Source organism: Amborella trichopoda, chromosome 11 (assembly GCF_054954075.1).
Source record: "Amborella trichopoda isolate Santa Cruz 75 chromosome 11, AtrichopodaSantaCruz75HAP2 v2.0, whole genome shotgun sequence".
Classification (NCBI taxonomy): Eukaryota; Viridiplantae; Streptophyta; class Magnoliopsida; order Amborellales; family Amborellaceae; genus Amborella; species Amborella trichopoda.
This window is the reverse complement of record NC_142346.1, coordinates 40,105,916-40,132,016: the sequence shown is the minus strand read 5'-3', so window position 1 is coordinate 40,132,016 and position 26,101 is coordinate 40,105,916. Positions and strand designations below refer to the sequence as shown.

At 38.6% G+C, this 26,101-nt stretch overlaps 1 protein-coding gene across 8 annotated transcripts; it reads left to right on the top strand.

The window, feature by feature from the left end:
• The first annotated feature begins 1,634 nt into the window (after positions 1–1,634).
• Positions 1,635–26,101, top strand: LOC18436925 (RING/FYVE/PHD zinc finger superfamily protein). 8 transcript variants are annotated; one of them, XR_016043592.1, is made up of 5 exons: positions 1,635–1,669; positions 6,689–6,812; positions 6,962–7,992; positions 15,551–15,635; positions 25,625–26,101. XR_016043592.1 is itself a non-coding variant. In XM_088850741.1 (5 exons), exons 3-5 carry the CDS (start codon positions 7,093–7,095, stop codon positions 25,739–25,741), a joined length of 1,092 nt encoding a protein of 363 aa, XP_088706867.1. In that variant the 5' UTR covers positions 1,635–1,669; positions 6,689–6,812; positions 6,962–7,092; the 3' UTR covers positions 25,742–26,101. The 8 variants fall into 8 exon arrangements, 5 of the variants coding, with proteins under 5 accessions (XP_088706867.1, XP_088706868.1, XP_020524420.1 ...); XR_016043593.1 differs by lacking the exon at positions 25,625–26,101 and adding an exon at positions 17,356–18,300; XM_088850741.1 differs by having other exon boundaries at positions 15,561–15,635.

Sequence of the window (26,101 nt, the reverse complement as noted above, 5' to 3'; positions counted from 1 at the left end):
ACCACTTGCCTACGGCCTCACACCAAAATTTCTTGCCGCTAATCGGCATGTGCATGTGAACCCATTTACCATACTGCACCATCGTCGATCAAGGTCGAAGGTCCACTCCCTCATAAAAGGTTTGCCAACCTAAACAGCATACATGTCAGGAGAGATAGCTAACTGAAGCACTATGAATTGAGTGCATATACTATGCTCCTTCAGGAGCATATTATGGATTTACTCTCTTAGGCAAATCACTAACTTGGGAGATTTTTTTATATTTGAAGTTTTGGGATCCATCTAATTATAACTAGATTATTTTAATTTTTTTTAGATTTGAGTTTATAAACATCTAGATCATTCCCTCTAAAAATGGCTGGTGCAATCTTAGGATGATATTTTTTTGGGTGGGGTTTGTATAGAGCCTATGCTCTAAACAATCAAATTAGAGCCTACCTTCAAATAGTGTCGAGAAATGTGGTTTCAATACTGTAAATCTTTGTGATAGCTTTCAAAATATATTTTCACCTTTATTTATAAAGTTTAAAGCTTCAAAAATAGTGTAGATCGTCAGATCTATTAAAACTTGAAAATCTTGAAATTCATTGGTTAAACTGAATAACTAAATCAAATAGATAGATCTTTCTCTTCGTCTCACGTCGATAGATCTTCTCAATTGGAATATCTCCTATATGGATAATACACATTCCAATTGATCGAGCCTAATTCTAATTGTTTTGTCCCGAAGCAAAGCAACGATATCAACGTAGGCCCGTTCGTCCTATTGAGATATTCACGACCAAGAGGCATTGAATTCTCTTTCGGATAGGCCCTGGAAGGAGACGGTCCAAAAATGCGTTACAACAATATACTATTTCCAAAACTTGAAATCTATTTTTTTCTCATGTCCAAGCATCTTGATGTTGAGATGATCAATTTAAGAATGTTTGAATATCAAAACAACCTCTTCTAGTCAAATTTTTGTGATAGGCTCCAATTTGATTGTTTAGAGCCTAGTTCTATATAAACTTTTCCCTATTGTTTTTTTAGGAAGAAAGAGAGTGATAGTTCAATTTATTTTCTCTGTCATTTGAGATCACATCTCCCAAAACTTAGGATAAAAAAGTTATCCTAGAGTAAGTTTTGCCCGTGGAAGGATATGGAAAATATACTCCCGCCGGAACAAGAAATCTATTTGCTACAATATTTCCAAATTCTCTGCAAATTGTTCCATTGCCAAGAGCTCCCACACAAACAAGTCCAAATCCTCCATTCTCCTCATCGTACATTCCAAGAGGGAGCATGGCCCCACACTCAAACAAGGCGTGGCCCACACCCACGTTGATTTCAATTATAACCTCCTTTTCCTAGTCCTAATAATTGAACAAAAAATGACATTCATTTCCAAGATTCCCCGCTCTCTTGTTGTATACAAGATTGGGGATCAAAAACATTTACTTTCCCAGACCGCAATCAAAGAAAAAGGAAAAGAAAAGACAAAAAAAAGAAAGTTCATTTTGCAGCGATATTATCTGAAATTAACGAGTTTGATTAATGATTTACGACTGAAAATTAACCATAAGTTCCGTGTTAGAATTCCCTCACTTTCCTTTGTCACGATAAAAGGGTTTCAGAAGTTGTTGGTTGCATTTGCAGACCTCTCTTCCATGGCGCCGTTCTATGCACGGTCGGTTCTTCTTCTTTTGAGTCCTTTACCTCTCTATTTGTATTTTAATGTCGAGGTTTTGTGGTTTCGCTTGGATCTTCTGAATTATTTGGTTCGAGATATTATTTTGTCTTTTTTTTGGATGTATTGTACTTCATTTTGTGGTTTTTGCTTGGAATCAGCGGTGTCGGAATGTGAAGAAGTGAGTTTTTTATTAGAGTATGGAGTGGTAGCAGTTGTAGGCATGAATTGTGGCTGTGGTAATTTGTCATTGTGAATTGAGGTTTTAGTTTTTAGGGCTAGATTGTTGTTCCATGAAGCAAGATTAGGATCTTCAGTTGCTAAAAGAAAAGGTTTATTGAATTTCTAAAAAGTAATTGAACATTGAGTGGAAAAACGAATGATTATGGTGAATTTCTGAAGTCTAGATTTGGATGCTTGTTCCTATGACTCTAATCTGGTTCATGTATAACTTGAAGGTTAATTTTCAGTTATAGCTATGAATTGAGAAGCATTTTTGGTAGAGGGACTTTTTTAAGTGAGGGACAGATGCATGATTACATTTGTTTTATTTGGGATATGTTCCTGAAGAACATGGCACAATTGAAAGCATATTAAGGTCTACTACTAAAGGATCTGCCATGTATCTGATTTGTTTGTCATTGAAACAATAAGTAATACCCATAAAAAAATGAAGCATATAACTCTGCAATGCTCATTTAGTAGCCTATATGATGCCAACTATTGGGCTTATTGGGCTTCTTCAATGGCTTAACTCATTCTGCACCATTTTAGTTGGTTACTCTTATTATTGTCGTAGGACACATAGTCATGAGTTCTTCGAATGACTATTTGCAGAGTTGCTTGGTTATGGGTTACATATTGTCTTCAATTTGCTCTTTCAATATTTTCTGATTTGAAATTCTCTGTGCTATTTCCTCCTCTGCTGATTTTAATGCCCTTACATTTGTATGCTGATCTTGATAAACTATGTTCGCAACTTTACAATACACTAACTACTAACTACGCATGTTATCTATCTTACCATCTACTGTATTCCCCTATCTGTTTATATCTAGACAACTCATGCATTTGTATTTGTTGGCATATGGGGGTTTTTAGATGCAATTTTTTGCATTATAAATTGTGTCCACAATGTGCATGTTAAAGTATCCATATATGTGTTTTTCTAGCATGTCCATCCAAGAAAATCTAAAAATGAAGTTTGAAGCAATGGTTTAAAAAGCGGATCGGTGACCCGGATCGGGCATCTCAAAAACCGATCCGGATCGGGAATCGGCTGAGTCGGTCAGATTAAAGCTTAAAAAAAATCCAAAAAATTTATTAAAATTCATTATAAATATTGTTTTTTAGGAATCCAATAAGAAATGAAGGTACTACATTATTAACTTTCATTTTTTTCATCAATTTGTGAATATTGAGATGCTCTTTCCCTGTATAAACTTATGTTAACCATTAAATTTGCATCACATAAAAGAAAAATCATAGAATTATCATAGATAAAATATATAATTATACATGGACAATTATAAAGAGTAGACTAATCAATAAAAGAATGGCCATTAAAATCTCGTTTTGGCGAAAAACCCTAATCCGCTAAAAAAATCCAAATTATTACAGCCTAACTAACTATAATCCAAAATTATTAAAACCTAACTAATTATAATATTATATGCTGAAATTATAATTATAAGTTTACATTTTATAATTATTTTATCAGACAAATAATAACAAATTAAAAATATTTTATAATATTATCTAATTTAAAATGTATTATTGACAACTGTAAGAAAAATAGTATATTACATGATTTATAATGTAAAAATTAATAAATAAAATAAAAGATTTGGTTATCAATGTAAAAATTAATAAAATGTGTACAAATTTTGGAAATAACACTTCAATTTTTCAAAAATTTATTTTTTTAGGTTTCTATAATAAATTTAGTGAAAGAGATTGTTAGTAGAAAGATAGATATTTCAAATAGAATAAACTTATTATGTTTTATTTTTTTATGCCTTTCATATTATTTAAAAAAATAATTATACCACTATATACAACAAAAATTAACTGCTATACAAAAAATTAACTTTTTTATTTTTCATTTTTTTATGCTTTTTATATTATTTACAAAAATATTTATACAATATATACAACAAAAACTATACAACACAAAGAAAAAACGCCCACAGGGGGACTCGACCTTGAGACATCACATGAAGAAGCAAAGGTTTTAACCACCACGCCACCTCACCATATGTGGTTATAACTTGACGATTAATAGAATATATTTAAATTCCCTTTTCATTTAATGATGTTTGGGAATTATCTTACATCGAAAGATGGGTATTCCACTTTGATATATAAATACCTATGTAATATAAATTAAAATGTTTGTGTAGAAATATTGGCGTAACCTCACGCGTGTCGCACGCGTGCAAGTGCGTGTCGCACGCTTGCAGGGAGGGAACCGGGCTGAACCGAACAGAACCGGATGGGAACCGGCGGTTCTTCTCTAGAACCGGGCAGTTCCCTGTTTCGTATTGGAACCGGCACGGGCTGTGCCGGTTCCCGAGTCGAACCGGGCGAGTCCGGTTCGACTCGCCGATTTTTAAAACACTGGTTTGAAGTGTCACCATAAAAAAAGGACGCAATAGATAAAAAACAAATCTTATGGAAAGTGAGACTTGCTTTCAGTCATTGAACTCTCTCGCTGTTTGGACTTTTAGTAAATGATTCCTCGTAATTGCTTGGTTAGGGATATGGTTTGTGCTAGTATCTACACTTTGATTTTTCATAGGAAGACCTAGAAAATCCTTGATTCAATCCATAGATTTGGTGGTAAATCAATATTTTGAGGGTAAAGTAAGAAAAAAAAAAGGAAAAAAGAAAAGAAAAAAAAGAAACAAGAGCTTGAGGAACTGATGTCCTTGTTAGTTACCCCCTCTGTTAATGAAGTAACTTATGTAGCAAAAGTAATATGGGTATTACCCTTGTCCCCTAGGCTTCAGCCTAATGGTAGTTGTCCTAGTCTGGGTGAGGGAGGTCAAGGGTTCAAATCCTTGAAGTTTTTTTTTCAACAGTTTTTTTTTTAAGTGTTGACTCTAGTTTGTTCTAGAACCCAAAAAAGCTGACCTTCTGTTTTTATCCCCCAGGAAAAAGGTCAATATACCCTTGTAGGTTTCTTAAATCTTGACTATGGATACAATAGATAAGTTTAGCTTTTGAGAAAATCTCGAATCGACATTTTATACTTAAAACTCCACCAATGTGATCTCACTGTGATTGATTAAATCCTCTTATAAATCCCTGAAATTCCCATAGAAAATTTGAAAGAATGACAAATCCCTCTGTTTTTTTAAATTCATAAACTGGATTTGGATTATGATCTGCTTCTTGAATACAATTCATGGAAAAGTTGCTGCAAATTTCACTTCAATGTAAGCTAGAAGTTTAGAATCCAATAAAGTTTCCTGCTTCCATGTCAGTTAGAATATTAGGACATGGTGTGGAAGTTCTGTCCTTGGTAATTGGAGTTGAACGAGCTAGACTGCAGGTCCCTACTCTGAGTGGGATAACTAGGGCCTGTTGTGAGAATTTGCAATTGCGACAAGGAAGTTTCTTCTTCCGAGTGTGGCTAACCATGGCTTCTGTAGTCACCAAATGGATTGCATAATCAACTTTGAGACATTATTCTCCTTTGTGGAGTTTAGCAGAACTCATGGTTATGCCTGTGAAAATGTGGGTATGTGAAGGTGCAGGGAAAAACATTGTCTGGACATTAGCGGGTTCTTTAGCTACATGTTCATAACAAAGAGGGTGGAGTTGGCACGATTCAAGCTGCCAAATGAATACATTCTTAGTTGAGATTGGTTTATAACTGGTGGGCGATTACTTTTATGTCGCTTGGACTTGGCACTTGCTGATGTTCTTGCAGCAAGACAAAAACCACTTTGAACACTTTTAGAGTATTTTAGAGAAGCTTCCATCACATGTTTCAGACTATAGATCATGCATTTGCAATTTCTGCTTACCAACAAATTCCATCATGTTAAAGTATTGTTAGTAGGTGCACCTCAGCCTTCTTCCGTTAGTGATAATTTACTAAGAATTCATGCTTTACATCATCATCATCCGAGCCTTGCCGCTGCAGTTAGGGGATTCATGCTTTACATGCTGCAAGGAATAGAACAAATTTGTCAAAGTATCAGCTTGGGGAGATCAGTTCCATCTTCTAATATGTAGATTGAAGTTAGCCTTTATATGCAATATCTACTTGTTCGAGTTCACCACATTGACTCTGGCAGCGTTCTGCTAATTGTTATGATGTTTATGTCATCTACAGTACCTTTCCCTGCCTGAGCATCAATGCACTCAGTCACACTTGCCATGTGTGACCTGCGTGTACAATTATTTGCCCTCTTGTCAGAATAACTAGGCTTTTATGCAAATACCTTAACAACTGGTGGGCATGGTTTCCATTTATCTGATGATACCTGAAGCGAACAAAATTGTTATCTAAACATTCAAGATGGAAAACAACTCCCAAGGATCAGAAAATAAAAGGAAATGATTTCCCCTGCAGGTTTTGTCAGGGCAATAATAGTGCCATCTTTATTTAGGGCTCTCCATTCTCTGTTAATTTGGTTTTTGATCATCAATTTTGTCAAATTCAATTTTCAAAGATTGTTGAATGTATGGTTACTGTTTCAGTGCTCAAGTATCACTTTTCATATTATTTTTCGTGGTTGATACATGCCCGTGCTGTTTTGGTTCCATCAATTGTTCATGAACACCAATAAAAATACTTTTAATGCATTTGAATGCAACATTTAACTTCCTTTCCCTGGAAGTGATTACTGATGTCTTTATTGGATGATGACGATGGCATTTGACTATGTTGACCGTCATGACATATTTTCCAGATCATTCTAGTTTTACCGTGTTTACTAGGGGTACAGTACTATTCAACAGTTCACTATATGCTTCTCATAGCATTTTGTTTTGCTGCATTTTCAGGGAAGAATATTGGTTGTTTTATGATGTGAAGAGTAGACTCAGAGATGTAGTGTTATGATTTTATGAATCAAACCAAGAATGTCAGAAACTCAGAATCAGAGACTGCTATGGGAGCTCAACTCAAGTAATCAAGTTTGTTCCATGCGTCTTCTGCTGATTTCTCAGAATTACGCTTATGCATTGTGATTTAATCCCTTTGGAACTCCAACTCACCTCTATTTTTTAGCTTTGTAATTCAAAATTGCACTAAAATTTTCATCTTCTTCAAACCAGACAATCACCATCTAGTGGAGTATTCAAACCTGTTGCATCATTATTTGCTTGTAGTCTATAAGAAACATCTGTTCCCATATGTTATTGGATGGGAAATGCGTCTTTTGAATTCTCAGTTATTTTAAGTTGATATGATGGAAAGTAATAAGGGGCAAGTTCAACCCAGTGATCCTGAAACGAAAGATGCGAAGTTGCCTTCAAGTGGCAAGGGAGAAGCATTAAAGAGCTCCCCCACATTGGACAAAGAGATTGATAAGGAAGGATATTTGGAACTTTGTCGAGTGTGCCAATGTGCAGAACCTGACCAAAGAGGGACTGCTGCCCTGGGGTTTTTGAATATCACTCCTCCATCAATGGATGTGGCTCAAAGCAATGACAAGGGTTCAGATGAGAAAGAAGTCGATGATGATCTCCAAAAGGATGTCGTCCAGATGGTAATTCGGGATAAGGGATCAAATTTGGTGGAGTTCAGAGGTCCTGATGGGGAGATATTTATATGTGGTACTGATGTAGAGGCAGGATCTTACCACCATCAAGATGCTCTTATAAGTTTAGGATGTTCTTGCAAGAATGATCTTGCTCTTGCACATTATGCTTGTGCTTTGAAGTGGTTCATTAGTCATGGATCGACTGTTTGTGAGATCTGTGCCAGCGTAGCCAAAAATGTCAGGTCTAGTGACTTTAACAAAGTCATGGCATCCCTTAAGGATTGTGAGAGGTTAAGGGAAAGGACTGCAGCAGGAGAAGTCACTCCTGCAAATGTGCCAGCTAATGTGAGAGTGGATCCTGATGCTGTTGCTGCAATTCGAAGGCAAAGGCTTACTGAAATTTCAATGTGGTTTAATCCTCAAAACAATTCAGCACAAATGTCTGTTGGAATCACTGAGCAGAACTCCTCGGTTCCTGCTGAGAATCCTACCCCAATTGAAAATTCCACAGCTAAATGGGCAGTTGAAGGTACTGCCATACTTCTTGCGACTGGGCTTCTCACTATCACTCTCGCATGGTTGATTGCCCCTCATGTTGGAAAGGTCTGTGTCATTTGATTCTCTATTTTGGTTTAAGTCATGCAAATCTCATTTTTTCCCATTCATTAAAAATGAGCTTGGAACCTGTGTCCAATGTGTTTGTTGAAGAAATTTTTTCCATTTATGTAGTAAGCAGAGTAGAACTTCCATTGCATCCATTGTCATTTGAGTTCTTCTGGTTATATGTCATATATGCAAATAAAATAACATGATACAGTTTTGAAATTTGTGGAAGTTCTCATTGTGCATTTGCACCTGCTAAGTGGTTTCTATCTGCATGAATATCTGCTATTATGCCTAGAAATCAGTGTCTTTATTGAAGTAACAGAATCAAAATATTCTGCTGCAATATTCATTTTCTTTGGTGTGTTCATTGTGGAATTCATTTTCTTTTGCTTGTAGGATTAAAGCTGTTCTCTCATTCCAGAGATGCTGCTTGTGTTTTTGATTGTTTTATCAATAAAATTATGTGAACCTGGCCATGGATCATGATTTGAGTCTATGATAACTGGACGATTAGGCAAAGATGTAGTGAAAAAATGAGCAGGAAAGAAAAAACCAATAGACTGGGAGCATGGTTACTCTCTTACAAAAAGTGCCTTTGAGGCAGAATTTTGAGGTATTGTATCACAGAATGCAAGCTTAAACCTTGGGTCCTAGGTTGTTAATATAAGGCATTGTCTCAAACTTCAGAGTCTCCGGGACTTGCCGGATGCCTGAAGTGATTCAAGTTGGTGGGTTTTATATTAGGAAAGTAAGGTATTCTTCAGAATATTCACAAATTTTGTAAGACATAATCGGTTATCTTCGACATACTCATGAGACTCTGAGAGACCCAGACAAGTCTTTAAAGACTTGTGGGTTGAGTGACACGGTTTAAGACCCAGCAGCCTCCCAAGTAGAGTGGACTTGGGCAGTCCTAAGTCTTGAAAGAGATTTTTTAATGGTGGTATATGGTGTGTGCCTGTGTGGTAGTGGGATATGGTAGGTCTGAAATGGTGTCCAGATCATTTTTGATTTGGCTAGGTTGACCTTGAAGCCTGTGGCCAGTTGGAAACATTTGAGAAAGAGAAGCAGGGAGTCCACCTGTTGTGATGAAGCACTGCAAAAACGGAGGGTGTCGTAGGCATATTGGAGGTGGGAAATAGTGGGCCTGGAATTTGTGACCCTGAATCCCTCCAACAGACCGTGATGATACATCCTAGCGATTGATCTGCTGAGAACTTCAGCGACAATGGCAAATAAAAAAGGGGTTATAGGTCTCCTTGATGAAGACCTTTGGAGGAGTCGAAGAAGCCCTTGGGTGAGCCATTGATAATGAATGAGAAAGATTGGTATCGAATGCACCCATTAATCCACTTTCTCCAATGAGACTTAAAAACCCATCCTTATCATGGTCTCTTCTAGGACTGACCTGTCGACATGGTCGTACGCCTTTTCCAAGCCGAGCTTGATTGTAAGCCCGGTTCTTCTTTGGAAGCCATTTTAGAGTGGATGTACTCATGGGCGATAAGGTCTCCATTGAGGTTCTGACAGTCCTTGACAAAGGCTCCCTGGTGAGGAGAAATAACCTAGTGAAGGATTTCCTTGAATCTAGATGCCAGCACCTTGGCAAGGATTTTATAGGAACTGTTATGAGACTAATGGGTCAAAAATCTTTGAGCTCTTCGGCTCCTTCGACTTTGGGGATAAGGGCAATGAATGTTGCATTCATGTTCTTGTGGATGACTCCTCTATTATGGAGTTCTTCGAGGAGGCCAAGAGTTCTGGGCGGAGGACCTCCCCCAAAAATGTTTGAAAAGGGCTATTGGAAACCCATATGGGTCTGGAGCCTGGTCTTGGTCCAATTCGCTGATTGCTTTGTGGCTTCTGTCCTCAGAAAATGGACGCTCTAGCCACTCGGCCTGGTCGGGGGAGATGGTGAGGAAGGTCAGGTCGTCCATGGTGGTAGTGGGTTTGGGTTGGGCCTGAAAGAGGTTCTAAAAGAAGCCAAGGACCCTTTCTATCAAAGGGGGTGGATCTAGAACTGTGTCATGGAGCTTGATTTGGGTGATGGTATTGTCCCTCCTACGACAATTGGCTATTATTTGAAAGAAAACCGTGTTAAGATTGCCTTGTTTCAACCATTTTATTCTGGACTGCTGGGCCCATTTGATTTCTTTGGTTCTAAGAAGACTTTGGAAGTCGGTTTTCAGTTGGGTTCCAAGGAGGTGTTTGTTGGGGCTCAGGGAGTGGGAATCTTCGAGGAGATCCAGATGGTGGATTGTTCCGGGGAAGATTGTGGCTCCACACTTTGAGGCAAGCCCTAAGAAGTTGAAGTTTCTTTTGAAGATGAAATCCATCCCTTTTAGTAACAAAGAAGGACGACCACCAAGAAGAAATCAAAGAGGGAAGATTAGGTTCTTCAAGCCATGCTAGCTCGAATATGAAGGATCTGGGTCCACCAGTGGCTAGGAGGGTATTGAGGAGGAGGGGCTTGTGGTCAGAAGTGGGTTTGGGTAGAGCTGAGACGTGAGTACCAGGAAAATGTGGAGTCCCAATCTGCACTATAGAGGAAGCGATCAATCTTGGATAGGGAGGGGGAGGAGTAGTTGGACCACGTGAAAGTGGCCCCTTCAGTTGGAAGGTCTAAGAGCTCATGGAACGAGATAAAGTCTGAGAAATCCATCAGCGATTGAGACACCCTGATTGCGGAATTCCTCTCAAATGACCATTTGGTTACATTAAAGTCACCCCCAAGGCACCACCTCGTAGGTGGGTGAGAGGCGATGTTGTCCAATTCTTCCCACAATGCGCTTCGAGCCATGTCTGAATTGGATCCATATACAGTAGTAAACTTTTAGGGGAGTCCATAGGACACCCTAAAGAGGGTGAGAGTTATGGAAAAGGAGGGGATATGATAGGAAGAGAGGGAATGGGAAGCAGGATCCTAGATGACTCATATGCCCCCTGAAGCTCCATTCGCGTTGAGGGAGACCCATTGGCAGGGTTGTCTGCCCCACACTTGATGCACCATGCTGAGAGAAGGGGAGGGGAGTTTAGCCTCTAAGAGAGTGAGAATAGAGGGGGAGTTTAGTCTCTAAGAGAGCGATAATAGAGGGGGAGTTTAGTTTCTAAGAGAGCGAAAATAGAGGGGGAGTTTAGTCTCTAAGAGACCGAGAATAGAGGGGGAGTTTAGTCTCTAAGAGAGCTCTGACAGAGGAGCTAGGTTAGAGGATGCGCTTGAATCATAGTTTATCCCAAAGTTGAGCTTGTGGAGTTCTCTTTGGCCTTTCTTTTTACTTACTTTAAAGCAAGATTGGGTGTCAGAGCGGAAGAAAGTGTCGACGCCTTCTGGTGAGCCATCGAACTTGAAGTCGATGATCCTCATAATCTGGTTGATGTCCCTGGGCCATATCCATGTTGTTGACAAAGCTGGAGCCCACGGAGAGGGGTGATTGAGAGGAAGAGGAGGCTGAGGCCGAGACGGAATCCATAGAAGAGGCACAGGCGATGCAGACTCGGGGCGCAGGCTGAAGGGAAGGGAAAGGGTCAGGCACAAGGGGTAGATAGGTGGTGATAGAGCTGGGAGGCAGCCGGCAAGAAGTGGAGGGTGGGCAGGAGGAAGATGGAACAGGAATGGGGACCAAGGGTGGAGGGTTGTAGAACTAACGAGATCGGGGGTTGGGGTGGGAAGATAGAATGCCAAGGGTAGTCGGGTGGGAGGGGTAAAAAACAGGCGAACGGACGGGGAGAAAAGGGGGGAAATGGGGGGGGGGGGGGGGCAAGAGGATACGGCTAGGGCAGTGGCATGTGGAATAAATGGTAGGAGTGGGGATATCTTGGGGAGGCCTTAGGTGCCGGGCCAAAAAATGGGGAGGGAGAGGAGGTAAGCCACTTAGAGGGGTCGAAGGGTGAAAAGGGGCTAGACCCAAGAAGAGATGGAGGTAGAGTCGACGGGATGAGAAATGAGGTGGGAGGAGGGAGGAGGGAGGAAGTCGTAGGGGTCAAGCGGGCATCCATCTGGTTTGGTGGTAGAGAAGCGATGAGGGAGGTGGAAACATAGGAAGGTGGGTTGAGAGGGAGGGGCAAAGGGGAAGCAGAGGGGATGGTGCCAAAGGAGGAGATGGGTGGACGAGAGGGTAAGAGATCCGTGATGAGAGAAAGGCCCACTCTAGGTTGTGGGGAGGAAGGAGGAGGGAATGGTGAGGGTAGTGGAGACATTAGGAAATGGTGTATCGGGGGAGGAGGTACTGATGGGAAGAGGCGAGGACGAAATCTCGGGAAGATGTGAAGAGGAGGGAGGGCAAGGATGGAGTGAGGAGGCCGGAAGTGAAGCAGAGATGACATGTCTACCCTGATTGTACAAGGAAGGTGGCTCGACAGGGAAAGAGGAGGGGTTGTTGCAGGTGACGGCATCCAGGTGTAGGACGCAAGATGACAGAGAAAGAGTGGTAGGTGTACCCTTTGACAAGTGATGTGATGGGCAATGAGAGAGGGGGGGCTAGGCACATGAGGGGAGGAGGGAAGAAACACAGAGGCCTCGTCAATGAGGGATAGTGTGGACTGGGAAAGGTCAGGATTGATCCACATGAAAGGCATCACGTAGGAGTAGGTAGGGAGTTGAGAAGGGGAAAGAAGAAGGTTGGGTACATGTTCGGCATGCGAGGGAGCATAGGATAGCGAGTGGAAGAGGGAGAGCTTAGCACATGGAAAAAATTAGCAACCCCTTCGAGTCAATCAAGGGGAGGCGGGCCTAGGCGATGGAGGAGGGTGGGGAGTGGCGGATGCCAGGCAAGGCTGGTGAGGAGGGGTCAAGTTGTGAGGCTGGGGGTGAGGGGTGTGGTGGCGAGAAGGGCGGTTGCGATTACGGTTGTTTAGTTGACGTCTTTGGACATTGCTTCACCCGCCGGAGTCTAATGAAGTGGAGGGGATACATGGTGAGAAGAGGGAGGGGAGGTTGAAGCCCAAGAGATGGAGTTATGATAGAAGAACCCTTTTAACCAAATATTGGAGGGAATGGAGAGTGGGTCGAGGACATTGATAAGCAGCTGAATGGATCCCAGAGGTTGGACTTTCGTGGATTTCCAATGGATGGAAATGAAGGAGCCACAACTCTCCTACGAGCTTGAAAGCGGTCGAATGCCAGGCGTATAGTGGAATGCCAGAGGCGGTGAGCCATACCTTCTGCTTCACAAAAGCTCCCAGAAGATGAGACCAGGAAGCCATAGAGAGAGAGGCACCCTAAAATAAAGGGGGATTAGAGTTCAGGGCTTTGGAGGCTGCAACTTCAGAGGGAAAGGTAAGGAGAAAAGAACTGTTGGAAAGGTGATGACAGGAGATGTCTGAGTCTTTCCAAAAAGCTTGGCCCCATTTTTTCTATCCCGCGGATATCGTCTCTTCTAGGACTGAAACTCCCCACCAAGGATGAGCATAGTTTGCATTTGAGCTTAGAAACTTGGTGGCTAGCCACCAGAATAACAGGAACCAAGGAGAGAGGGAGAGAACGAGGAGGAGAAAGGGTCAAGAGAATATGAGGAGAGGAAGATGTAGGGGCGTTGGAGATGGTGTAGTGCAGGAACAAGGGGCTGGAGGGGCTTGTGGAGGAGGCTGCGAGGAGGGCGGTTGGAGGGACGAAACCAGTGGACGTAGCTGTGGTAAGGAGGGAGGAGAGAGGAAGGGTTGACTCCGTCGGACAGAGCCATTAGTGCAACTTTTCTCCTCATCGTTTTATATTGAATTTTTAAAGAAATTTGAGGGAAAGTCCTAGCTTTCATAGGAACAACTTGGAGAGCTTAGAACGTAGGAAGTATTTGATGAGCTTGCCAAGTTCCCACTTTAAGCGATGAAAAGACAAATATGTTTCTTTTATAGCATAATATGAGGAACATTGAACTTGTTGTATACCATATTTTGATGTGATTTGCTGGTGAAATTAGAAGTTTTTTATAATTATCCAGCTGTCACGTCAAGGTGCCATACAAATTAAATAAAGCAAGCCTAGTTCAACCATGATGCTGCTTGGTTGCTAACATTAAAATCAAGATATATTTATAAGATATCCATAACGGGACTTGGCTTATTGCATTATATGCATTCCCTACCGCTATCAGGTGATTCCATCCCCAAAAAATAAGTTAGCTAAGACAAATGTTACATGGACACCGTACTATCTGTCTCGTATGTGTTAGGGTATCTAGTATGTGGAGCCAAAAAGCTCCATACAAGTCTAATTTATAAATTATTTATTTTACAGAAATACGTAAAAATCAGAAAAATAGAAAGACTAGTAAAAGTTTTGAAAAATACCAGAAAATAAGTATGATCACGAAAATTTTATATGCGATTGTTTTTAGTAAGAAAAATTATTTAATCAATTATCATACTTTCTAGTCCCCCTTATCATGGTATTCAATTAATCAAACAAGGTGAAAAAGCAACTTATACTATTGGCATCCTAAGGGATTTTTTTAAGAACTTTGGCAACTCCGAAATAGTGGCAAGCGAATGGTTCGTGTCTTGGTATAAAACAACCAGATTAAACTAAATTTTAAAATAACCCAAATGGACTACTTCATTTTCTTGAATTGTATTCTCGGCATGGAGATGTCATGCTTTCCATGCTTGTAACTTCAAGTTTCGAGACAAACGAGTGGTATACTTGAATGTGCATTATTGGCTTAATTTTGTTAGAATGTAGTATATGAAATTTCTCACTTATCTATCGTCAAAGTGTCTATAGTCTGTGTGATAGAGTGGTAGTTTGAAATCAAACTGTCCTTGGTTCAACCAAACGGGGATGCAAAAAAGCCAAAGACCTACACACAAAGTAAGTTTTCTAAAATATAAAAAAGGGAGCCTTTGGTCCATGTGGTCATCATTCCAATTAGTCCACGTGGTAATTTGTAAATAGTAAAAAAAGGAGCCCATTGCATATAAAAAAGACAGCCCATGGCCAACGCGGTCCATCAATCCAATCAGGCCACACATTAGATTGATCAGATTAGTCATCATTGAAATCACATCGGATGGCTTCTTTCACGTATAGAAAAGGTCGCTCTGTCCTCGACATGTACTGGATGAGTCAGATATTTTCAGACATGTACGGTCCATGTGTTGATGAAGTGTCTATGGATGTCGAAACATGTATAAGAGTTGGCATGTGTCGACTGCAATACAATGAGAAATATAAGGTGTCGAGGTAACACTGGTTGAGACATGATTGCTGGGATAGATCGAACTGTCAGATTCAGAACAAATCTACATGGGTATGGATGACATTTGTTCAAGATGGGTGTTTATTTTCAATATTCTCCTTATGTTGGAACTTATGTTTATGGGGGTAACATTGGTTCTTTTTTTCTTTTTTTTCCCCCTAAGATAAAAATGTATTGTATTGTATTTTTTGTCAATGTTGAGTAGCATTTGATATATGATACATGGCTATTTCATTTTGCTGTCTGGCTAAGCATGAGGAGTTGAAGCTTTGTTCATGTTTCTTTCAAGCAGCTTTACTCTATATTTGGATTCTTTCTTTCAATATATGTTCATATCTCCGTTCTTTTCTAACAAATGTTAACAGTGATTGACAGAAAACAGCAAAGAGTGGTCTTCACATTCTTCTTGGTGGGCTTTGTGCACTGACAGTTAGTGTTTTCTTCCGTTTTGTAAGTACTATGTCCCGTAGGCTTGGAGCTTATTTTGTTTATATTTTCTAGATACTATGCATTCAATAGTGTGCCAATACGAGCATCATATTGGATTTGTCATCCTATTCAAAGTAATTTTTTCTTTCTTGCATAATAATCACCGTGGTTAAACTTAATTTAGCTGTTCCTTGTTAATGTGAAGATCATATTGTTAGACCTAACTAGATCATTACTGACTGGAAAAGTTTATTGGATTTTGTGTGGGGCTTGGTTGTTATGATTATTTATTCACAAAATATATCCATTATGCCATTTTTTTTTGCTTTCTTATATGCAAGAAGCTTATGTTGTATGGCATGAATGACTATCTTCTGGTATTTGTCTCAGGGAAAGTGTGTACTACTACTTATTCAGAGCTCTATTCAACAGACATTAAGGGGCCATTTGGGTACGTGGAAATCTATTACGTGACAATAGATTACACGGAAAAATGACATTTACACTGTTTGGGTACACTTTAATAGTAAGGAAATGGAAAGACATTACCCGAGATTTCCTAAAAAATCACAAAATCCATTACACGCGGTGAGGGGTGAAAAATCTATTACGAGGTTGAAAGGTAATCTTTTGAAATCTTCGCGTGCGTCTCTCTGCCCTATCCCCAATTTGGGTTGTAGCACTCATCTGACTCTCATATAAAAACCAAAAATCTTAATAATTGGTAAGTGAAAGTAAGGGGAAATCTAAATTGATTAGAACAGTTGTAGAACTTGATGAGGGACAATTTTCTACTGCAATCATAATAAAAAAATTTCTACATCCCTCTATCCCCAAGTTGGGTTGTAGCCCGCCATCAGCTCTCGTATAAAAACAAAAAATACTAAAAATAATAATTGGTAATCGATGAGAAATTACTCAACACAATCATAATAAAAAATTTCAACACAACATAATCCTCATAAGAGATTAGTAAAAGCTCAATTGAAATAAGATACCTCTTTAGTCTCCTCTAATGCTTCAAAATTTTCTACTGCAATTAGCAAACCTTCTAGTTTACTAATCAAACTTTTTCCTACTTTTTAACTTGTACCATAAAGATTTGATTTTGGTATCATAAATTTATTGCTTATTTGAAATTATATATAGAGAGACATTTGAAAGACTTCTATAAAAAATAAATAAAAATAAGGCTTAGCACAATAAAATCATGTTATTCCAATCATATTATTCCAATGACTTATCATGTTGAAACCAAAGTCTAATCATGTTAGCCAAACATAGCCATATTTTTTATATTTGGATGGTAATGCATTTCTCATATTTCTTCTAGACATAGCCAAACAGTAGCAATGTATTTCCCAAGTTGCATCTAAATACTACCCAAACAGTGACAATCCATTTGCAGATAATGTATTACCCAGTAAGGTATTATGTCCGTAATGTATTTCACAAACAATATATTTCCAGGTATCCAAACGGTGGCCCCTAAAGGATATCACAGAAATCTATGCTAAATGAATGCCATTTCCCTGACCCTCTGAAATGGGCAACAGAGTTACACTCTTAAATGAAGTACTACGTGTGTCATTTGCAAGAGTTGCATGTGATGCAGTTCTAATCTATGCCATATGTAAATATGGTCTGATATCTTCATTTCTTCACTTGGCCCTTGCTAATTCATAATTGATGCACTTCACGTCTGCATTTGTCTGAATTGACTCGTGAAATTGTTTTGCAGGAAACTGTCCGTATTCAGTGTTCCTGTTGAATTTCTTTGCATAGAAATAAGCAGTTTTTTCTTCATCCCAAACACTTCAGATTTTTAGACTGAGATTGCCCGAGATCTAAAGAACAATTGGGGCATGTCTGGCTGAAAATGAAAATGAAGCTAGAAATGTAGATATCCATCTCATCATCCACATTTAAATTTAATCAAAGGTTGAGGGTAGTTCCAGTGCCATTTTACCTGAATAGTGAGCCCCTATTGAAACCTTCTGAAATTTTGGAAAACTCCGAAAGTCACTGATAATCTACCTCTTTCTTTGCAAACTCCACCTCCCTCTCCTCCTTCCCTCTCTAAAACCTTTGTCTCCCTCTAAAGGAGGGAGAAATAATAAAAGCCAGTGGTATCAAGGAAATTTTCTCGATCCAAAATGTATCATTCATCTAAAATCAATCATTCATCCAAAATCAATCATTCTTCACATTACATTGAAATCCATTACACGATTTCCCCTACTCAGAAAAGTTCAGTAGAAATACAGGGAATAAAAATTGACTACAACATTTCCATTTCATAGTGTAAGGCTCTCTGTGAGCCTTTATTCTCAACAGGTAGCCACCTGGAAGTTGGTCTTTGCTCTGGCATTTTTGGCCCTGTTCTTGAGGTTTAATTTCTTGGGGCTCCCTGATGTTACTTGGATTATGTGCATGTCTACTCTCGTCAAGTAGGTAAGTCTCAGTTCTTGATAGTTTTCATGAGCGCTTTGATTCCATTCTGTTTTTTTTCCTCAGCTTAGCATTTTTTTTTTGGGGGGGGGATTCTGGTTTAATTCAGGGGTTATGATGGGATTTTTGTTTCCTGGTTGGGCTAAAATTCGATATTTGTGGGGGATTAGGGTTTGGATAAACGATCCGCTCAATATTGAGGAATAATGATTTATGGATGGTTTTATGTGGTGAATTGAGGTTGGTTCTTTGTTGTTTTGTGATTCTCTCTCACTCTAAAACCCCTTCTTTTACTAAACTCAGTCCATTGATTAGCAAAATATTCAGGTTATCTGCATCTCTGTCTTCCCTCTACCTCTCTCCTCTCTCTCTGTGTGATGGTTCTCTATGTGATGGTTTTGCCAGGCCATGGTTGTCTCTCTGCCTTCTCTCTTCCTCTCTCCTATCTCTGTGTGTAGGTTTTACCCTGCTATGGTTGCACTGCATGTCTCTCTGCCTATTCCTCTCTCCTCTATTACTGTGTGGGTTTTGGTGGACCATGGATGGAGTGTTAGAAATAGAGGGTAAGAGCACTTTTTTATCATCTGTGGTTTGGCCCTGTGACCACAAATGATTATTTAGCTCACATGGGTATCCACACATTCCCTAAATGGTCAAATTACCTCTTTTTTATTTTTTTATTTTTATTTATTTTAAACCGTGGTTTGATCTTCTAAACAATGAAGTGGTATCCAAACATGCCATTGACAATTTTCGAAAAAACAGAATGATTGAGAAGTTGGATTGTGGAAAATCTGTAGGAGATATGACCTGGTTCGCTGTGGGCTCTTTCTCGATTCTCTTTAAAATATTATTTCTATCTGATTTTTAACTCTTTACATAAAAAAACTCTCAGGGACTTCTGCTTCTAGAGGGAGATCTTAGGCCTTAGAATGATATCTTTGATATTAGTTAGTTGGTGAGAGTGTGTGTGTGTGTGTGTTTTCTGGTGTATTGGAAGCTATGATGTTGTCAAGAGGCACACTCTTTATTTGGTTTTCTCAACAAGACCTCTCTCAGTTTTGCAAAGTTTTATTGTTTTCTCTCTCTAAATTTCATATGCCTTGTCATTAGCTAACATCATCCACTCTAACTTCAAGTTTAGAGAGAGAGAGAGGGGGGGGAGAGAGAGAGAGAGGGAGATCTATTTAGCGTCTTGATTTTGGAGACTGCTACTAGATGTAATAATGTTTCACCCGCATGTCCATTTGGGTGATCCAAAGCTGTTTGTGAAGAGCTTTCATTGAACTAAAAGTACTATTTCTATGATTCTTTCCTAACATGCGTGTTTTAGGCTTCAAATATTTATCATAATCCTAGGGATGAAATTAATGATGAAATTATGGGATTAATTAGAGTTTTGATTCTAAAACTCTTTAGTCCTTCCTAAATCCTAACGCAGTAGTTGTGAGCTTCCTTAAGCTTTGGTTTCCTATGTTGAATGTGTTTTGTTTTTTTTTTGGATGTAATTGGAGTTTCATTCTGTAACAGGAGTCTTACTTTTAGTAGACTACGATAGCTTAAGAATTGGGAGTTTAAATACTTGTATGGGGCCTATGGTGTGACAATGATTAGTGGAATAAAATTAACTTCTGTAAGTTTCAGTTGTATTGGTTGTATCATTGAGTTGCCAATTCCTCAACCTTCTCTTTCAATGTTGAGGCCACAAGTAAACTGGATCTTTGTATGGTGCAGATTCTAGAAAAAGTATTGTTCCCTTCTAGTTCTTGTAGGTGGTGATTGTATATAAATTGAGGTTAACCTTTTTTTGCTAAGGTTTTTTACCTTTACACATTGGTGGGACATGGGGCTGAAACTCTGTGGATCATTGTAAGAAAGGCCCTTTCCACTTACAATACTCTTATTGCATATTTAAGCCATTTGCATAAGACTTTGCGTGCCATCTGACAGGAAATGCATGGTAGCCCCCCTCTTCCAATCCGCTGCAAGGGGCTTTACCAAAGGCCTGAGCCCCTGGGTTTGCATTGGACAACCCTACTATAGGTCAAAAAACTGACAGAGGGGACAGACTCCACTTCCTAGCTTCAGTTCTGACTTAGAGGCATTGAGTCAACCTTATCTTTGGTATAGTGTGGATTCCATGTCCGATCTAGGCTCACTTTACCCCTATGTGCCAATCATACATAGTTCTCTCTTTTGGAACATATGCTCCCCCCACCATATTCCATAATACGTTGACCCTTTGCCAATAGAGAGTGTGTTGGCGATTTGGGAATGTTAAGATTAGTACACAGTTTTTATAAGTTCTAGGACTCATATATAGATATGCATCCCCTCTTCATGATCCATTTTTCATGGATTTTGGACCTAATTTTTTGTGCATGTATAATCTCTAACATGGAGGACATGAATATGTAAAAAAAAATAACAATTTTTCGAAGAAAAATTCTAAATTGTTGATATTTTTATTTATTTATTTATTTATTTTTTTTCTGGAGAGACTACAACCCCACAACCATCTTTGAGATGGATGTGGGATGCCTCAGGGGATGCAAATGTAGTTGTGCATTCTCTAAAGCTTAAATCATTTTACCTTAAGATTATTGATACGGCAAATATGGACCTATGCATTGGGAGCTCTGGTGCACTAATGACCTATGACACCATGTTGACATTCTAAAATTAAATAACCCTGAAAAGACATGTACTACTGCATGCCTAAAGGTTTGAGCATATTAATTACACTGGAAAAGACATGTACTACTGCATGCCTAAAGATTTGATCATATTAATTATTAAATTACCCATTATACCCTTCACTAAGATACATCTTGTTGGTGGTAATAGAATAAAATCTGGAAAGGGAAAGTAATGTATCTTGCTATTGGCAAGAGAGTTATAATTTTGAAAGGGCAAAAGATGTGCATGGATAAAATAGCACTTTTGTTCACTCATATCCAATAATATTTTAATTTAGCTGACCCCAAATAGTTGGGAAAAGGCTATGATGATGATGATGACGATCATCCAATAGTGTTTTAATTTAGATTTGGAAGGCTATAGATGGGTTCAGTAATGCCCTCTGATGCATGACTAATAAATTGAACAACCTTCATGTCCAAAGACAATCATATCGATGTAGGATGAATTATGCGTTACATCTTTCATTTCAGAAATATCTTCTTGTTGGCAAGGAGTTATAATTTTGTAAGGGCAAAGGGTATGCGTGGGCAGAATAGCACATTTTTCTTACTTATGTCCAAGAATAGTTTAGATTAGCTACGGAAGGCTATTGATGGATGTACTAATGACCTCTGATGCATGCATTAACATGTTAGTATTCTAAAATTGAACAACCTTCATAACCGATTGATCACATCAATGTCTATGAATTACCCATTATACGCTTCATCCAAGAAATCTCTTGTTGTTGGCAAGATAATTATAATTTTGACAGGCAAAAGGGATGTGCTTGGTAAAACAATACACTTTTCTTACTCATATCAAACAAGCATTTTTAAATTATATAGGGAAAGTGATGGGCACATTTAATGACCCCTGATGCACGACTGATATGTTGATATTGTAAATTTTAACAACGTTGATAATTGATAAGTCTTATAAGGTTGCATGTTTAAGGATTGATCACATCAACATATGATGATGACCCATTATATTCTTCATCTGAGAAACGTCTTGCTGATGATAATAATTATTATCCTCAAGGGGCGGAGCATAGTTATTGGGATCACCTTAGCGAGATGATGATCCCATTCTGGAATCTCATTCTGGCGTGCCTCAGGAGAGGGGTCTTCAAAGGATTTTGATTTTTAAACTTTTGGATCTTGATCCCCATTGTTGGGGATCACAATCCCAAGTTATCGCTGGGATACTGAATCCATAGCATCATATTATATATATATATATATATATATATATATATATATATACTATCTATAGTGTAATGTAGTATAGTATAGCAATATAGAATTAGCATAATTGTACAAGTATAATTGTACATTATATATAGCATAGAAGCATTTTATAGAATACTATATAGTATAGTGAGGTTGGGATCAAGATCACCTAAAATATACATTGTGTGCATGGCTGTGGGGATTTCTGGGCTTTTACAATCCCCTGCTTCATCATCATCATCGTCATAGCCTTTTTCTAACCAATTAGTATGCCATTCTGCTCTATTAAGGGCCTTACCCTCAGTGAGGCCATAAGTCCGTATATTTTTTCTCACTACTACCAACCATGGGCCCTTTCAAATTCCCTGCTTCAAATCCTTAAATCACTCTTGATCCTGCTTTGATCCCGACAACTATTAGGCCTGACTATGCACGCTGATAAATAGAGCATTTCTCTCACTCATATTCAATAATTTCTAAATTATAGATTCGGAAGGTTATTGATGACCATGGAACTTCATAAGAATTGAGGACCTATCCAATTAAATTTAGTTCCTTAATTTTCCAAACAAAAATATTTGGATAAGATCATGGCAGCTTCATGTATAAAGAAATTAGTTTTTAGTTTCCATGGCAGAGGTGGAACTTTGAATATACAGTTTATTGTTTACCATCCATGAGTGACTTTCACGTGCTTGAAATTTTTGCGATAGTTGTAGAGCAATCATTCATACATGTGGCATAAGGCCCAGATCTCATTGCTCCTTTCAAGATGTATTTGGATGTTTACCTGATGTGTATGATATACTTTCTTGCAAGGTTTTAAAAATCACTAGGTGGCCGGCCTGGCACTCAACGCCCACGCCCATTGCCTAGGCAGGCCCCCAGACCTGAAAGCTATCTAGACATATGCATATATGTGCTGTCCGAATGCTCATATATGCATATATTAATGTTAACCAACCTTTTCCATACAAACTTATCACACATTAAGAATAAACATTTTCAAAACTTCAAATCATAGAAAATTTAATGAAAAAACTTTAAAAAGTCCATAAATTTGGGGCTTAAGAAAAAACTTAAGATTTCTTTTTTCGATTTAGTGAAAAAACTTAAAAAATCTCAGATTTTTTTTTATTGATTCACAAAGATCTCAAAATCAATAGATTTGGGGCCTAGATTCCAATATTTTTTTACTTTGAGGTTTAGAACACCTTTGAAGGCCTTTTCTAAAAAAAACGTGGGCGCCATTAGTGCCCTTGTTCTTGCACCCTTTTTTCTAAAAACAAGGGTGTAGGAACAGGGCACTAATGGTGCCCAAGCCTGGGTGCGTGCTCTGGGGTTCGCCCCACGCTTAGCACCGGGTGGACCGTTTTTTGAAACAAGGCTTTCTTGTTTTAATGGTGAATGCTTTCATGAACATCATGTGTATGTTATAACACAATGCGGATGAATTAGATATTTCATGTTAACAGTGGATGCCCCTAATTTTCATTCATATTAAGGGTATGGTTGAACAGCTATAGCTGTTGTACACTCGCACATGCATATTCTAGGGGCGCTACCTGGCATGTGTTCCTAGGTAGATATATGATGTACAAAATATAATACATTTTTTCTTAGGGCACCACCTGACAAGCAATCCCATGTCATCCCAAGGTAGGGAACTTTAGGCAGGGGACGATCACTATCCCTGGCTGTCACTCTGGCTCCACAGCCGCTCTTGCTTCCAACAATTATGGTCCTACATCATTGTTACTTTAAGAATTCAATGTTTTTGTTTTAGGGATTTTTGTTTGCCATGTACTTCTGTCCTTTCCCTCCATAAAGGAAACTTACAAGAGACTCAGGTTTACATGAGCGTCCCACCTCTTATTCTGAAAACTCCTCTCTCTCTCTCTCTCTCTCTCTCTCTCTCTCCCCTACACGAGCAAATATTCTCTTATATTGAAAATTCATAGTGGACATTGTGTTTTGACATTTTTTTGTTCTTCATTTAATTATTTTCTAAAACATGCAGATTCTCGAACTTGATATGCATTTTTCTGCACATAAGGAATATCAAATTCTTGATTTGGAAGTTCATTATTGATGTCTTTGGCTAAATTTGAAGTTCTTAATTTCTATTCTTTTGAGGGATTGATCATCTATCAAAAGGATTTAAAATTAGTGCTTCAAGACTACCCTCAACCGTAAATCATCGCATCTTACATTTCCTGAGCCACGAAATCACTTTATGCACTAATTTTACAATCTCTTGTGCCAAATTTTTTGAGGAGTTTTTCATTAAGATAAGTTTGTTTTACTCATTTAAAAGGTGGTTTATGCGTCCTTCAAACATGTTGGGGCCAGTCGAGGTTCTACTTTGTGAGAGATTTTCCAGATTTCTTATGAAATGGTTCCAAATGCATGTATAACTCCTACCGAATCTGTGTTAGTGTAAATTGTTTGTTTTGTTTTCTGTTCATAAGATGCACCATGCTATATAGAATGGAAATGAGATCTAAAACCTTGACCTCTCTTTCTCAAAGTGGTGATTGCATCTGAAAAGTTGTCCTTCAGCTGCTCGTTCCGGAATACCTGGAGCAGCATTGCTCCTAGAACATGATCAAAGCACTTAGATTTCAAAGTTCATGTATCTTTTCTGCTTGTTTTTCTTCCTTCCCTAAATACGTTTTTTGGAGATACTTGAAAGACATGCTAAAATTTTGAATTTTATAATAGTGCCCCTTTTAAAATGTCCATTTCTTTTTCCGCAACATGCCCATTAGTTCGGTATTCTTGTCCTGAACAATGTTGAAGTCGGTTTTTCACGAGAAGTACAGTTTGGTACTCAGAATATGATATGTATTCAACGTTTGGATCCATGGAAAAATATTACCTGGAAAAATCTATTTCCTTTGAAATGTATTTCAAGAAAAGCATTTCCTATAAAATAGACTTTGGTTGTTTGGATGGTACATGGATGCATAACATTTTCATTTTTTTTTATTTACTTTTTTCGTTAAATATTTTTATTTTATTATTTATTATAATGTCAGTAATCTCAGTTAGCAGACAGGAAAGTATATGCTCCACAGATTATGTCTTACTCTTGTAATGATTCTATTTACTGTGTCCCAGTGCTCAATGGGATGGTTATTCATCGTTCCTACATCTCTTGTTTTGCTATAGTTGAGAATGGGTTGGGGCCTTCGCGGTAGTACCAATAAGCCCTGTGATGAAGTATCTGACGCCATTCTCACTATAGTTTTGTGCTTGTGCAGATTTAATTTTTGCAGTTTCTTTTCATGTTCCTGTTCCTTTCATGCACTCGTTACATGTTAAACTTAATTTGGGTGCAGTATCCATACACATACATTCATATGGGTGCGTAGTCTAGTGGTTTGGGTCTTTAGTCTTGAGCACCAAAGTGCAGCTTATAATTAAATGTCTGTATATACATATCTTTGCATATAAATTTGGTCACGAGATAAAATCACTAGGATAGACACCAATGCGTATGAATGTTGCACTTGTACTTGCTCCAAGTGTACATGTACTTGCTCAATGTCTCTTATTATATTATAGCGAATAATGTGTTCTTTCAGCTTTGATTTTGAGTCTATTGCTTAGCAAGTGAGACCTTTTGAAAACATGCAGGTAGTGTTGCCAAGAATCAAGTATGGGCCTGCACGTTATTGGCTGATCTTATTTGTATTCTGGTTTCTTGTTTTTGGGATTTGGGCTTCTCGAACACGTGGTACACGAAAGGACTGATCCAACTTAACACAGTTGGGTCTTCTTTCAGCTGAGAAAATGCTAAGCATCTTGGGGGACACCAATGCTCAACGTGAAAATCAGCTTGTATTACTCGTCGATCTTCTTGCAGAAGTTTAGTATCTGCAATGTCCCATCTACAATTCTTGCTGACTGGCTTCAGCTTATGAAGTAGTTGCTGCTTGCAAATTGAGATCTCTCTCTCTCAGCGCCTTTTTTAATTTCTTTGGGTTATAAAATATGTAAAGTTGCCTAACCCGTCCCAGTCGTCAATCTGGATAATGATTCTCTTTAATTTTGGGTTTAACACATGTTTTGAAAGTTGAAGCTGAATAATCCTAAAGAGGTCATCTTGACAAA

Coding starts and splice junctions, on each gene's coding strand:
- LOC18436925 (XM_088850741.1), top strand. CDS start 7,093: ATGATGGAAAGTAATAAGGGGCAAGTTCAACCCAGTGATCCTGAAACG. Junction 7,993..15,560: donor TTGCCCCTCATGTTGGAAAG/GTCTGTGTCATT, acceptor AGTGATTGACAG/AAAACAGCAAAGAGTGGTCT. Junction 15,636..25,624: donor TTAGTGTTTTCTTCCGTTTT/GTAAGTACTATG, acceptor GAAAACATGCAG/GTAGTGTTGCCAAGAATCAA.